The sequence below is a fragment of the Anarrhichthys ocellatus genome, unplaced genomic scaffold (assembly GCF_004355925.1).
Source record: "Anarrhichthys ocellatus isolate YVR2014 unplaced genomic scaffold, GSC_Weel_1.0 scaffold129, whole genome shotgun sequence".
Classification (NCBI taxonomy): domain Eukaryota; kingdom Metazoa; phylum Chordata; class Actinopteri; order Perciformes; family Anarhichadidae; genus Anarrhichthys; species Anarrhichthys ocellatus.
Genome location: NW_022280159.1, coordinates 112393 through 128525, shown reverse-complemented (window position 1 = coordinate 128525; position 16133 = coordinate 112393). Strand labels below are relative to the sequence as shown.

The window sequence follows — 16133 nt, the reverse complement described above, 5'->3', positions numbered from 1 at the left end:
GGATTACAGCAATATACAACGGGCACTGTTTCATCCATTAATGAGTCCACCATGGTTTTAGCCAACCGATCTGTGTGTGCGCGCGCGCATGCGCGTGTCCGTGCCTGTGTGAAGCCACTGACATGCAGAGCAGCAGAGAGATTAGCGCTCAATCTGACTCTGGGCGGTTTGGTGCGTGTCCTCAACTCTCCGACTGTTTGCTGGAATATTCCGGGAAGAGACGCGGATCAATCATTTTGAGTGGAACTATTCAGTTCAAACAGTAAATAGTCATCTGAGGAAGACGAGGTGAATGTTGAGTTTTGTTGACTTCGGATAGTTTTTACGCGTGTGGATCGTTCTGTAGTTTTAACAGTTTGTTTGCAGAAGAGTAAATATCACTTTATTTGGAATCGGGCGTTTTTAACTCCAAGTAATGACAGCCCGATCAAAGCTGAATGACGGACCTGGTAGGCTATTGTAATATTTTATACACAACTCGTGATTTTCTGGAAACATCTCAAGAGACAACCATTTTCAATTTCATATAGACTAGAACATTAGCAGCAAATTATTTTGGAACGAAGAACTTTTTACCGGAATCACATGTCAAATGGCAGAAGATAATGAACAGTACAATGCTTCTGAATTCATTAAAGGTAAGTTACATATCATTTATGATATTTTATAATGAGTAATAATCATGTAATCAACTGTAAAGCTTGTTGTAGACATACGTCACTATTATACCAACATCCATCCTGTGAGGTTAAGGTGATGTTAACTTTAATCAGGTAGCTAATAAATTCAACATGAACTTTGAGACTTCCATTGGAAAACATGATGTTTAATTTATAGATACCATATTTATTTAAAAAATGTATAACCTGTAGAGTAACTAAAGAGTCACATGAGGGTCTATATCACATTGATAACTTAAAAGTAAAATACCACTTACAGTAGATTATAATAACTGCACTAGAAGCACAGATATAGTATTCAAATACTTTCAAATACATTGATTCTGTTTCGGTTATTCTCTAAAACAGAGCTAAAGCAATGGGAAATTACTTATTGTAGTTTGGTCTGCTTACCAGTACAGTTGAAGCAGCAGCAGTGACCGTGACACACAGCTCATGGATACATCTATGAGGTAGCCTTCTTTAGAACCCTTTTAAAGCCTAACTGACACAATTTGCATAAGTGTGCATATTTGTTGAGTTAGTGTGCACATTTGTTGAGTAAGTGTGCACATTTGTAGAGTAAGGGTGCACATTTGTAGAGTAAGTGTGCACATTTGTTGAGTAAGTGTGCATATTTGTTGAGTAAGTGTGCATATTTGTTGAGTAAGTGTGCATATTTGTAGAGTAAGTGTGCATATTTGTAGAGTAAGTGTGCATATATTTAGAGTAAGTGCATATTTGTTGAGTAAGTGTGCACATTTGTAGAGTAAGTGTGCACATTTGTTGAGTAAGTGTGCACATTTGTAGAGTAAGTGCGCACATTTGTAGAGTAAGTGTGCATATATTTAGAGTAAGTGTGCATATTTGTTGCGTAAGTGTGCACATTTGTAGAGTAAGTGTGCATATTTGTAGAGTAAGTGTGAGTTACATTTTCTAAAGATATCATTATCCCTGACAAATAAACATCCATAAGTGTTATGGAATATTTCTATGTTAATCGCGAGAAGAGAGAGTTGTTCACAAATTAATAACAAAGTCTTCAAAAGATTCAAAGTTGTCTTTGTCCATTTATTTGCTTGCAAGCAAAGAGAGCAGATTCACAGACACGTATCGCAGAGTCTGATGAGAATGCCCCAAAAACGGTTCTCCGTCCATTCTTATTTATACCTTCACAAACAAAGGAGACAGTGAGAAGGGGGGGGACAAGTCATACGTGTGCATCAGTGTCTGGTACATGACCTCTGCATTACAGGAAGGCGCCTCGTCCTCTGCCGCTACCCCTAAATGGCTTGCATGTGCCTCGTCTTATGCTATTGCCTTATATGGAGTCGTTTTATGTCACAGCGGCGCTTTCCTCTTACAGAGACTATGCAGAGACCATGTTAAAACATTTTTTACCGTTACATAAGTCAGCTTGGAAAGTTAAAAAAGACGTTCCTTATTACTTTAAAACTTCATCACATTTAAAAGTAACCCAGTGGTAGTTGTCTGTACATCCATGAGTACATTGCAAACTAAAGGAATCAATATTTCTCTCTATGTGATCCAGGGCTTATTGAACAGCATGGCTTGCTCCGTTTCTGACATAAAACCAAAACTGTCTGTGTTCCACCTAAACATACAGGACCGATCATAATTCGGTGTTATCTGTCTGCTTGTCCTCCTGTCTGTCTGTGTGTTTGTTGTTTACCACAGACCGTCTGTACTTTGCCACTCTACATGTCAAACCAAAGAATACAGCCAACACACACTACTTCAGCACGGACGAGGAGATCATATATGAGAGGTAAGTCTCTGTGATGAGCCGCTGGATCAAATTAACAATACCAGAGATCAGGCCGCCACAGAAACCTCAACGCCACGCAATGCAAGGCAGTGGGACAGAAACACAATTATGGCAAATGGCAGATGTCCTTATCTAGATATGGTGACACAGCAGTGCACCAAAACATTAAAAGATGTATACTGACTCAAAATATTAGTTATAGATGTTATAGACCGTGTTATAAATTCACTTTTTCTTTCAACATCCATAGTGGCTGGTGGACTCTCAATTCTTCCTGCCACTCGTATTTTTTAGCAGCCACCATTTTGTAATCGCACTTCTGTGTGTAACTAAATTTTGTGTAAAGTTTGTCTCGCTTTTTCAAAAAACAACAAAAAAATCGAATACACATTTATTCGATAAAAAGTATCATTTAATATTTATTCACTTATGGTTATCCATTTTTAATTCTCTCTCTGTCACAACACACCCATACACACGCACACACACACACACACACACACACACACGCACACACACACACATTTATTTAACTTTTTCTTAACCAGGTTTGTCCCATTGAGATCAAATATATTTTACAAGGGAGACCTGGCCAAGGTTACCGGCATTACGGAGTGTCAATATTTAACATAAAAGCACGTATACGGTTTGAGTAACATTAAAAATGATCAGATAAAACATTTGCACACAGACATTTTTGACTAGATTTCACCATAGTTTAAAACTTGTTTTGGCCGGAGATCAGTCTGTAGATAGTTCCATGTAGTAGTTGCATAAATCTAAAAGCTTTCTTTCTCAATTCAGTTCTGACTTTGGGAACAACAAAACGCAAAGTACTGCAAACGGAGAATGCAATTTCCTCATTTCAAATTTAAAAGTTTATATGTAGGTGATTTTCCACAGTTGTTGGAGCTCCCTGGCGAAGGGCTCAGGTCAGTGGCAAATCGGCTCGGTGCTCACACATTGGCCCTCAAGCACTACGCGTGAACTGTTCAACAACATGAGCCTAGAGTAGTGAAAAGAGGTGACAAAGGGTTGAAATAATAACACAACAGTTAATGTGTGGAAAAAATAAAATATTTCCAATAATATATTATTTATTGCTGACATCCAGGACTCCTCCCAAAACACATAAAAGCCTGTAGGGCCTATTTCAATTTTATTTGGAGCCGATAAACACGTCCGTTTTGTTGGGTTTCTTTTGTATTAAGATATGTTCAATTTGCCATAAAGTAAAAGTTCCCTTTTAAGTAGGAAGTATCCCTTTTTAATTTCTTAATACAATTAATATTGTCCATATCATTTTGTAATATGATATAACACCAGCACCGCAAACCCCCTAAAAAATACAGTAATATAATATAATTCTACGATTATATATCGCCCACCCCTAGCCTCATATCAAAGATTCAGTATTATATCAATATATTTCCCTAATTGTCTCAGATGTAGCAAAAGCCTCAGAGAGGTCTATGAACGGAGAAAGACAGCCTTGCATGTTATCTCGGGGTTCGGTTGTATCGTTCATGACTTTCATAGCAGCATTCAAAGTACTATGTCTTTCTGACTGAAATGTAGATAGTATAGAGTTGGTGGCCAGCTACTCTTTAACTGACCAGTGATTCAAGCCCCTCAGCTCGGCAGTAATAGCTTTAGAGTAGAATAGTTTTATTAGGTGAAGTTTAATTTAGACACACATGAAATACATGAAATTATAAAAACATTTTATTTGATTATGTTTGATTTGAGAGCAGATTGGATGACACGACACATTCATCTGTTTCTTTATGTGTTGCAGTTTCTATGCAGACTTTGGGCCGCTCAACCTGGCCATGCTGTACAGATACTGCTGCAAAGTCATAATGAAGCTCAAGGTAACAGACTTATCCCATACCTGTAATAGCCACAGCCAAATTACCTAAATTACCATAAAGCTCTGTGATGTAAATTTATTGTCTACATTACATGGACTTTGGGCAACAAAAAAACTTGTGCAGTTTTGTTACTGATTTTTCATCAGATATTGACTTTTTTTGTCACTTCAGTCCTTCACGATGTCTAGAAAGAAACTGGTCCACTATACCAGTTATGACCAGAAGAAGAGAGCAAATGCTGCTCTTCTCATCAGTGCCTATGCTGTAAGTATTTCTATATTTGTTCATTTATCCTTCTATTAATCCTTTTACTTTATCTGACTGTCCTTTTGTCCATTATTAATAATGCAGTCTAACCTCTTCCCTATAGGTGATTTATTTGAAAAGAAACCCAGAAGAAGCCTACAGAACTCTGATCTCAGGAAACAACACATGCTACCTGCCATTCAGGTAGGACTAAACACACACAAACACACAATTGTCATTCTGGTAGCCCCAGGTCAAAGATTCAAGGATGTTTGAGCACCAAGCATCATGATGTCCACCTCCTCTGGTCCCACCAGAGTCCTGCTCTCTGTCCTGCGGTCCGCCCGTCAAGTGAAACTTGATCCGGGATGAACGATGGAACCAGGTCTATCAGACACCCAGCAGTCGGCTGGGTAGTGGAGTAGCATCAGGTCTTAGCTGGGTTAGCTTAGCTTCCATCTCGGCTCTCCTCCCTCTCCTCCCTGGTCACTCTGTGTTATACAGACATGGAACAGATGATGGCAGCCTAGCCGTGGACTATCCCCCAGTCTCCGGTTGCTCTGTCTCAAGAGTTGGGTGTGATAAGCACATCGCCCCCTCTGGGCCATCCTCTATAGGCTTGGCTCCTGATGGGGACAGGCTGAGGAGAGCTCGACTGTCTGTACAGGTTGTACAGGCCATCCAGGCGGCAAGAGTGGGATCGCTATTGTTACAAGGCAAAGTGGTCAAGGTTCCAACACTGGTGCCAGGAAAGGAGGCTAGATCCCCTGTCTTGTGCTGTTGGATCTATTCTCTCCTTTTTGCAGTGTTTGGTGGATAGAGGGCTGTCTCATGCCACTGGGTTTTAGCAACAGACCGGTCTTTGACCACCCTCTCAAAGCCCAGTAATCCGCTCTTTCTCTCCACAATGGAAAGTACTTTAGTCCTTGGTAAAGGGGCTCTTGGAGCTACTGGAGCCCTCGTCTCTGAAGGTGTTATCATTCAAGATGGCTTTGCTGCTGGCACTGGTGGCTCATGGGTCGTTGGGCAAGACACTTAACCCCAAATTGCTCCTGTAGTAGTGCCATCGGTGTGTGACTGGTTAACTAGCCCTGATGGATGGTGGCACCTTCCATGGTAGCCTGCCATCAGTGTATGAATGGGTGTAAATGGGTGAATGACATGTAGTGTTAAAGCAATGTGAGTGGTAGGAAGACTAGAACGATGCTATACAAGTACAAGTCCATTTACCACTACCCTCAGCTAAGAGAATGTGTGAACTAACAGCACTGTTGGTGCACTCAAGCTGCTTGCTGCTTCGTGGTGACCGTAGCGGGGCTAAGGGAGGCAAAGTTACATCTGCTTTGTACAGTTTGTGCATTGGCATGTTATGTTGAATGGACGGCCCCCATCAGAAACACTGAACAGCTGCTTATGTGCTTCAGGGTGGGGCTTGTAATCCCCTGTCCAAGAAATGCCTGATGGAATGGCATTGTGAGTGCATTTCCCAAGCCTATAGGCAGGGTACAGAGACACTCCCACTTCAGTTTACGTACAGACAAAACAAACAAAATATAAGTATTTAAGCAATTGAGTTTTAGATGTGCTGGTAAGTCAATTTTATTAGAGCCAGTCTTTATGCTGTCCAGCGGCTGGGGGTCACTTCATATTTAAAGGACCAGTATGTAGGATTTTGTTCCATCTAGTGGTAAAAACTGTAGAAACCTAGTAGTTTAGCATGGACAACATGTAGATATGAAGGGCTTATTCTAAGATAACAAAAACACAACAGTTCTTAGTTTCAGGTTATCATACACTAATGAAAACAGATTCATGAACACTATATTCCATTTCTGCCAATTGACTCTTTGACACTGGACCTTTAACAGATATGAGAGGAGTATCAATTTGTTTCATCTCTCTCTCAATAAGGAAGCAAATGGGCATTTCCAAAATGCAAACATCATACTCAACTTGTTTATTTCCAGTTCACAGAGTCTCATACACTTTACAGTTAAATACTGTATAAACACCAGACACACAACTCACATTACATGTAAACACACACACACATATTCGTGTTGTGCAAACTATCATGTATGTGTTGGTTTTTTTGCAAAGATTCTGTAGCTCAAACCCACTGATATGAAAATGATTTGATATTTTGGTCATATTTTGCAATGCCTTCAACTTGCATTCTCTTTAGTGTCCATCAGGGGGCGACTCCTCTGGTTGTATTGAAGTCTATGAAAAAATGACTACTTCTCTCTTGATTTATTACCTCAGTAAACATTGTAAACATGAGTTTATGGTCTCAATCTCTAGTTTCAATTCTTCTTCAATACAGCATGATGTTCATTCAGTAAATTATGATCCATTTAGAGTCAAATAGACCATAAAGCAGGATGTGATTCAACGCTTTCAACGTGTTTTCAGCAGTGGTGTACAGTAACGAAGTAGAAATACTTCGTTACTGTACTTAAGTCGTTTTTTTGGATATCAGTACTTTACTTTACTATTTATATTTCTGTTGACTTTTACTTTTACTTCACTACATTTTGCAAAGAAAACTGATACTTTTACTCTGATACATTTCCCCTGAAACCTTCGTTACTCGCTACAAAATCAATCTTTAGAAAAAAAATGAATCATGAGACCAACGTCGGGGACTGTGGTGGAACAGAGACTGCAAGCAAGCAGGTTTGGCGAATCAGTGGTCCTAGCTTGCAAGTTAAATCATTGGTTAATCACGTTAATGCGCAATTGCAAACAAGTGCTCTCAAAGCCGTGGTGTTTTGATTCCCAGTGATACCCAGGATGCTATATGCTATAGCTAGCGAGCGACTACATGAGCAGAATTCCACTCTACGATGACTGATTTCATGATGGAAGCAGAAATGGAAGCACCTGCTACTCCCGCAACAAACAACGGTGGTGACGAAGACCAACACCCGTGGATCGCTAGCGAGTTAGTGAGCTGAGGAAGTGTTGACAGTTGTGCAGCACTAGTTAGCTAACTTAACGTTAGCTAGCCACCACACCATATGATTGACAGGAGCCGCGAGAGCGCAGCATTAGGGAAATCCTTCCCAGCTGTGCACAAGCTGTGTGTGAAGCTGAACACACCTCTACCTGCCTCAGCGGCCTGTGAAAGGCTGTTTAGCATCGCAGGACTAGTCTTCAGCCCAAGAACAGCGAGACTGAATTCTCGCAATTTTGAAAACCAACTTCTTTTGAAGATGAACAGGACATTTTTCAGTTTCAAGTAATGACTGTGTTGTTACTTTCGGTGCTGCTTTAGTATTGATCATGTTTTGATATTTGAGTCATTTTGTGGATGATCAGATGGAGTTATGATGGTAGCAGTTGCCAAATTGCAGATTCAGCTTGAGCAAAACCTTTGCCCAAGCAAAAATTCAGGCCCATAGGAGTTTACAAGGCAGGTGTCCTTTCTCAAAACACTGACCTGATGCATCAAGTGGATATTTTTTGCTGAACACAATATTATGCATTTGCCCTCTCCATCCTCTAGTCGGAATGAGCATACTTATAAACGCACTGTTACAACTCCTTCATAGTGTCATATTGCGACTAGAGGAGAATTATGATGATAAGTTGATAGTAGATGCAAAAGTATACTTATGTACAATATATTATGTTGAACATTGTTGCTCCTGGATGGATCACAGCCAACCCAATTATTGTCAACACAGCTCCACAGTTCTTGGTGATGGTGGCCACTGCACTTAAAAGAATAAACTTCATAATTCTCAAAATTCTGACGCTTTGCTTTTTTATTAACAGCATTTACTTGTACTTTTACTTTCAATACTTAAGTACATTTAATATCAGAAAATTACTTTTGATACTTAAGTACAATAAATATCAGATACTTTAAGACTTTTACTCAAGTAGTATTCTAATAGGTGACTTTTACTTTTACTGGAGTAGTTTTCCAGTCAGGTATCTTTACTTTTACTCAAGTATGGCTTTGCGGTACTTTATACACCACTGGTTTTCAGTTAATGAAAATGTGTTAATTAAGTAATATTTAGATTGCCTTGTGATGTCTTATTCAGCGTTTGGTTGTACTTAGCTCCAACCTCTCATGTAGTTTCTGGTTGCAAAAAGCCAAGATGGCGACAGGAACAAACCAACATGGCGACGGCCTAATGCCAAACTTGAGGTTAAAAACGTCAGTCCACAAACCACTGGGTGACATCATGGCGACTACTTCCACTTCTTATTCAGAGTCTATGATTGCAACTTTGCTTTTGACTAGAAATGTTATAGTACACTGCTATAATTACATTTATCTGCATTGCACTAAAATACAATCACAAAAAGTACAAGTATCGTAATATTCATTCTTTCTTGTTGGCCATCCACCTAGTTGTGTTATGTTTTGACAGGCTAATTCTGCCCAACACAACAACACGGTGAACAGGATCAATATCAGTGTATAAAAAAGCAGCCACCACTAGTAAACTGCCCTTGCTGTGTTCACATGTGCATGTGTGTCCTGCAGGGACGCAGCAGTGGGAGAGTGCTTCTTCAACCTTACTCTCCTCGATTGCTTACAAGGAATACGGAAGGTAAACAACCACAACAACATGAACCGCAGTGACTTAAGTTAGTAAATTGAGTAGTTGAGTACTTACTTAACCCCTCACACACGCAGACTCGTTATCAGCGATTAGTCAATGCTGTGTCAGCTTAAGTTTATCCAGTCACCTGAGGAAACAATTCTAACCCCCTGTTGTTATATCATATTTGACCGATGTAAGCTATTCTGATATACAGTATAGGATAATACAGCATTTGCCCTGAAAACTGGGATTTTCGTTCTCACTGAAGTTGAACTCTCTCTCTCCTCCAGGCATTACAGCATGGTTTCTTTGACTTTGAAACTTTTGATGTGGAGGAATATGAACATTATGAGGTGAGGGCACACAGACACTAGTAACTATCATCAACTCACACAGACCCACTTGCATAACAGTTAAAAGACACAATTATGGGCAATTTCATTCCATGTAACAATAAAAGATGTATTTAAAAGACAAGGAGCATTGAATGTGTTGAGACAGTGTGGGTGCACCTGCTCAGTGATCTAAGTAGAAGTCGGAGAAAAGTACTTAGCTTTGCTCGGATTGAGCAAGACCAACACAACCCACCTGCTTTGGCACTAACAGACATATTGCCACATGCACTCATTCTTACATGAACATACGCATATGCATCAATAGAACACTATGCACAATACTTCCACCCCAGCCCAAATTAAAGTTATATTCCAGCCATTTAGTTCTGTTCTTTCACAAAGTTGGAAACAGATCTGTGCAGATGTCAGAATTCAAGCAACGGAGGCCATAATATCCGGATTTTGAATCCCTAATTCTGTATAGAGATAGCTACATTTCCCATAATGCAACCAGAATATTTTACCTGTTTGATAAATGCCCTTGTCTCGCATACGCCACACCCCCAGTTAGTAAGGCAGGCTTTCTGTCATGAATTTGTTCTCCAAGCCCAAGTGGAGATAACTCTGGTGACATCACTAAGGCCTCATTAGGGATATACCTTCCTCTTGAGCCACACGGAACATTATACAACGGTTTTCTCAAGAAGATTAGTACTCCTCATGACGAGTAGACTGACCTTTATATGTGAAATCGCTGGTCTTACTCTTATCACGCTTGTTAATTTATATTCCATTCCATTCTATTCCATTCTATTACCTTGTTATATCAATGTTTTCTGTCTTTTTCTTGTAATTACTTTGTAACTATAGTGCCACCTTTTGTGAAATTATTGGTGGAAGAAGTATTCAAATAATTGGCTTAGCTAGAAATAGCAGTACCATACTATATAGAATACTCTATTCCGAGTAATAATTCTGTTTTCAAAATTCTACTTGAGTAAGCATAAAGTAGCATTAAATGGAAATACTCAAGTAAGGTTCAAGTACCTTGAATTTGTACTGAAGTACCGTACCTGGGTAAATGTACTTACTTACGTTCATAAAATTATATACTGTATATAAATAATGACAATATAAAAATATATTGTCTTTACACTGAGAGCCACAAGGTAGGATATGAAGGGTCATCTGCTGGATTTCCTATCCTGAACACAGAAAGCAAGAGAGCACTGTTCTTCTGGCACAGATAATGAAAGAGTGAAAGGACAATTACCAGTGCAGGTATCCTCCTGAGCAAAGTCAAACATGTGTTACATTACCTGTTATGTTACACATAGTTGGAGCACCTCAGTCACACACTGCATCTCCTTCTTTTCTGTCTGTGTTTTTAGCGAGTAGAAAACGGGGATATGAACTGGATCATTCCAGGAAAAGTTCTGGCATTCAGCAGTCCTCACCATCACAGTAAGATAGAGAATGGTGAGTCAGACTTAAATCACCCAGAATTTTATTTAATTGAAATAATTATTTTAAAGTCAGCATGAGAATGTCATGGGTCTATTCTGATCAGAAGTCGCACAGTCCACATTTTCACCATTATTACATTATTGGTTGTTATATTAGTCAGGTACAGGATATTTGTAAATGTCTCATGGTATAACTTTAAAGTGCTATTACTCAGTTCTAACAAATAGTAATGTTTTTTTTCCCAGGTTACCCTCTCCACGCACCAGAGGCATATTTTGATTACTTTCGCCAAAATGAAGTCACAGCTGTGGTCCGTTTTAACAGGAAGTTGTATGACAGTAGGCGGTTTGAGGATGCAGGATTTGAGCACCATGACCTCTTCTTCCTCGATGGGACCACGCCCTCTGACCTCATCATCAGGCGCTTCCTGCACATATGTGAAAGTACTGAAGGAGCTGTGGCTTTGCACTGTAAAGGTAGGAGTACATTTGTGTGTGTATTGATTTTGTTTTTCACAGCGAAAGACATTGCATCTAGCAGATAGGCAGAAAATAATATTATATATGTATAGAAGTGTGTTGCAAGTCAAGGTGTTAAACCTTTTCTTCATTTATTTCAAATTTGTATCTCCTGACTTTCTCCTTTTAAATATTCCATCCAATCGCAGCTGGCCTTGGCCGTACAGGCACTCTGATTGGCTGCTACCTGATGAAGCACTTCCGGTTCACTGCAGCTGAGGCCATTGCATGGATCAGAATTTGCCGGCCTGGTTCCATCATCGGCCCCCAGCAAAACTTCTTAGAGGAGTGAGTCTCAATTGTGGTTCCACGATATAAACGAGATGACTTTGAGGATAATCTTTGAAAATTCTGGGACTAGTCATGTTGGTTCAGAGTGCAATGCATTGAAAGAAGCTGAATTGATTGTCCTGGAATTTTATATGGTCATACATGGTCTGGAGAGGATGAATCCTAATGACTTGACTTAACTTCTTTTTTTTTTACAGTGCCACTAATGACTCTAAATTTTGAATCTAAGATTGTATACATTAAAAATACTTTTTTTAAATACAATGCTTTCTGTTGTCAATAAATCCCATGACAATACCCAAATCAACAATGAATGTATCTAAATAAGAACTATTGATTCCAAATGTAATATGATTTCTGGTAAAAAGGGAGGTTAATATGCTAAACTGGGATGGTGAACGTGGTAAATGTTAGATACGTACAATTCTTTTAAGCGAGCGCTTGCACGGCCCTTCTTAGGGTTTTTGGCCTTGCGACATACAACAACCATGCGACCATAGTTCTGCTCCCAATTTAGACAACGCACACCAGTTCACAAACAGTAAATGACATGCGTAATTAGGCAAGGAGGTTAACATCATGCCATCATGCCTGTGTGAAGAAAAAAAGTACTGCCGCTGCAAAAGAGTGGGATGTCGATTATGTACCATAATGTACCCTATATGCAGCACACTAATCTGTGATGATCAGATTAGAGGTGCACCGTTGGACATGTGCTTAAAGTGTCAGATCAGGCCACACTTCATCTGCTGTCTAGCACATTTAATATCGAATGAGTCAGGGAGGACTTAGATACATTGTATAGATAGAAAGGGATGAAAGGGCATGGAAAAACCCAGGATGTCACTGCACAGATGTCTGCCACCGTCATCCCTCTGATGAGGTCCATGGCTGAGGATAAAGCTCTTGTGGGGTGCGTCTAGACGCCCTGTGGAGGCTCCATTCTGATTGCACTGTAGACTTGTGTGACACAACCAATTAGACAAACCCTGTTTTGACAGAGCCATGCCTTACAAGCACGCTCTGAAATGAATGAATAGCTTCTGTGTCTGCGTTATGTTAACCGTACGTACAACCTACTGAGACAAAGTGCACAGTGGGCAGAGTCGGTGAGACTCTTCTTTTGCCTTATTCTGATGAGGCGATCTCTTCCCATAGCCTTCTTGGCAGGACAAATGGCTGCAGCATGCTCTTTAACTGTAGATGGCGCCAAATCAATATTTACTACTTCAGTTTGAAGGTAGGTTAAGACGAAAGGCATGGGACATGATGTGGGATCTGGGCCTCTCTCCACACACCAGCACCAAAAAGGAGAAACACGCTGTAGAAAAAGGAGCTCTGCAAAGTGCACAGAGTGGTGCTCAGGGAACAACCTACAGCTACAACAGTAGAACAGTTAGCTTTCCGCTTGAGTTTCTTTCTTCTTTATCTGTGGTATTGTCACTTGGTACCTAGGTTAACTTATCACAGAAAAAAAAATTATGAGTGGGTATTAAGAATTATCATTTGACAACTGCAGGAGAGTTGATAGCTTGCGGCTTGTCAGCACAGCTCCATTACCGAAAAGACTTTTGACCAGCAATAATATCTGACTCAAGAATTTGACTGGTCAATGAACCGCGCTGTCTGTTCCTTGTGTGTGTAGGAAACAACACAGTTTGTGGGTCCAGGGTGACGTTTATCGCTCCAAACAGAAGCTCATTCAGCAAAGACTGAGTCGACGACAGCAGCTACAGCAACATCGTCAACAGCAGCAGCTTCACAGCCCTGAGGGAGGCATGTCCCACCTACTCTCCAGCATGGATGACCTATCAATCAACACCACCCTTTACAAATCATACAGCTTGGATGAGGTGAGTATCGGAATGTTCTGGCATCTTTGTCGTTGCTCCCTTGAAAATGAGGATTGTTGTAATTAAAACTATAAACAATGTGGTTTATATTTACAATGTGATCAATGTGATGACTTGACATTTTCTTTTTCAATTTTAAAAACGTTTTCTTTATATGCTGATAATATTCTCTCTCACTCATTCCTTGTGTATACTGTATGTGTGTAGAGTCTCACTCAGGGAGACAAACTGAGAGCCCTGAAGGGAAAACGACCGCCTAGATCAACCTCATCCTCCTCAAGGTAGAACTTGGTTGTAATTAGTTTAAGAGTTATAATTTAGGTAAGGTATGTAATTGTTATTGTTAAAGTAAGTTTGCCATTGTGTGTGTGTGTGTCTGTGTGAGAAAACAACTTGAATGGCAGTGAAAACTCAGCGTATATACATTGAATGGCTATTGCAGAAAATATACAGACAATAAATATAATCAAATTCAATGCTCTGCACACACATGGTCCTTCTACACAGGTGTTTTCACTTATTTTCATCTAAGGGATGTGGGTGTGTACAGACTTGGTTGACATTGGTTTAATGTCCAATTTTGTTTTGCATCAAACTATTATCATTCTTATTTGTTCATGCTGATTGATGACCTCACTTAATTTCAGCACAGCTAAACATAACTTCAACTTGTGCAGAAGTTTCACTACCCCAAATGTTTTATTATGACACATACAGTTCAGTGTTTTGTATGTAAGTAGCATATATTAGTAGTAGTTATATTTTCTATATTTGTGTGTCATCAAATTTACAATATTTACTAATTTTGCATACATTCTGTAATTCCTGTTTCTATATATTTTCTGATCAAATTTTTACATTATACAGTCATGATTCTTAGGTATATTTGACGATTTAGAAAATATCAAAATATCATATGTTCTAATCAATTGTTTGTCCGTGTTTGTTATTCAGGTTAAACCTGTCCAAGGCCTCTCACGGCTCCATTCTCCCACCCCCGAAGTCCCCTAAAGACTCCATCTCCTTCCCCTCCTCTTCCTCCTCTTCTAAGAAGCTTATACGAAGCTCGTCCTCCCTCGCCACGCAGATCAAGAGGTGAGTGTCCATGTTCATGTACCATTTCAATTGCATTTTTGAAATGCAGTGCATCAAAACTATACAGCAAAATAAGCCCAAACAGGTAACTGACTGTGACAACACTATTGTGCAGACATTCATATTATTTCCCATGTCATCCTCCAGATTATATATACAGAGAATCAATGAATTGAAAGAATTATAAAGCAAATTCCTTTCTCTCTTACTCTCTCCCCAGTCCCTTCAGTCTGTTCACCACCAGGCCTGCTGCCATTCACTGACGTCACAATTTGCACAAGTTGATTCAAATGATAATGAAGTCATAAACCGGACTACCACCATGCCTCGGTTGTCTCGGCCTCAAATATTTTATCAAACTTGACAAATATTTGAATTATTTGTCTGACAAAGTAACTACAGGGATTCACATAATCTAGAGTTTTGTAGAGTCAACTCAAAGTAAAGAAGCTTATATTTTTTTACCCTGGCACCATGCATGATGATGACCACCTAGCTATATTTGAACTAAGGTGCTAAAAAATTACAAGCTGATAAAGGAGATATTTGCACACTTACATCTATCCCCCACAAATCTCAAAGTGCTATGTCAACTATGGCAAGCCAGCAGGGACATTCCTTTGTCGCATTTAATATTAGAAGATGGCCATGATCAGTGTAGTGTTTGGAACATCAACCAACTATACTGTCTAGGGAGAACTCTTAGTCCTCAATGGATTGTGAGATAAATGGGTCGTCTACCAATCGAAAGATTGCCGGTTTCATACCTTCGCTCCATGTCGAAGTGTCCGTGGGCAAGACACTGAAGAGGTTATGAACAATAATGGTTATTAGGCAGCTCTAGATGTTACCCTCACTGAAAGCCTTATAGTTCCCCCTGTCGGTTTCGGGAGAATGTGGATGTACACCTCCTGTCTGATTTTAAAGATCTGCTTGTGCAAACACTTGTATTTACTGGTAGCCTTGCACAAGTGGTCTGCAGGGTGGAGAGCAGGTAGATTTTTGGTTATGCCCTCAGATTTATCAAGCCCTCTCTTTGCTGGTTTCTCCCTCTAGCATAATTTTTGGCAAAGCCATCTGCCCTCTACTTGCTAAGATGCCACAGAGCTATGGCTACGCAGTCCCATGTTGCTAATTCTGGAGCCTTTATCTCTAATAATTATCTGTCCCGTCAGGCACTGGAAGGTTCTGAACTTGTGTGTTGTGTTCACCATGATAACCCATGGCTACAGGTTAAAATTGTATTGCAGACCTCCTGTAACAAGGTTGGCGAGTCCTTCGGTTTATCACTAGACCTTCAACCAGAAGTTCAAGTTTCTCAAATATCTAGCAGCCTAAAAGCACAAGAGCAATACCACTGCAGATTGTCAGCTGCATATTGGGTCAACTAGGGACTTGACCTTTGTCTCATGAGCTTAACGGCATTCATAGTACAGGT

The 16133-nt window shown here is 39.9% G+C and overlaps 1 protein-coding gene across 1 annotated transcript; it reads left to right on the top strand.

Annotated features, from left to right (window-relative positions):
• Window positions 1-207: 207 nt before the first annotated feature.
• LOC116399811 (dual specificity protein phosphatase CDC14AB-like) lies at window positions 208-15869 on the top strand. Its single transcript, XM_031877232.1, has 14 exons — window positions 208-638; window positions 2358-2448; window positions 4247-4322; window positions 4494-4586; window positions 4693-4772; window positions 9076-9142; window positions 9427-9489; window positions 10863-10950; window positions 11184-11414; window positions 11606-11744; window positions 13393-13600; window positions 13808-13881; window positions 14555-14695; window positions 14916-15869. Exons 1-14 carry the CDS (start codon window positions 593-595, stop codon window positions 14956-14958), a joined length of 1440 nt encoding a protein of 479 aa, XP_031733092.1. The 5' UTR covers window positions 208-592; the 3' UTR covers window positions 14959-15869.
• Window positions 15870-16133: the final 264 nt, after the last annotated feature.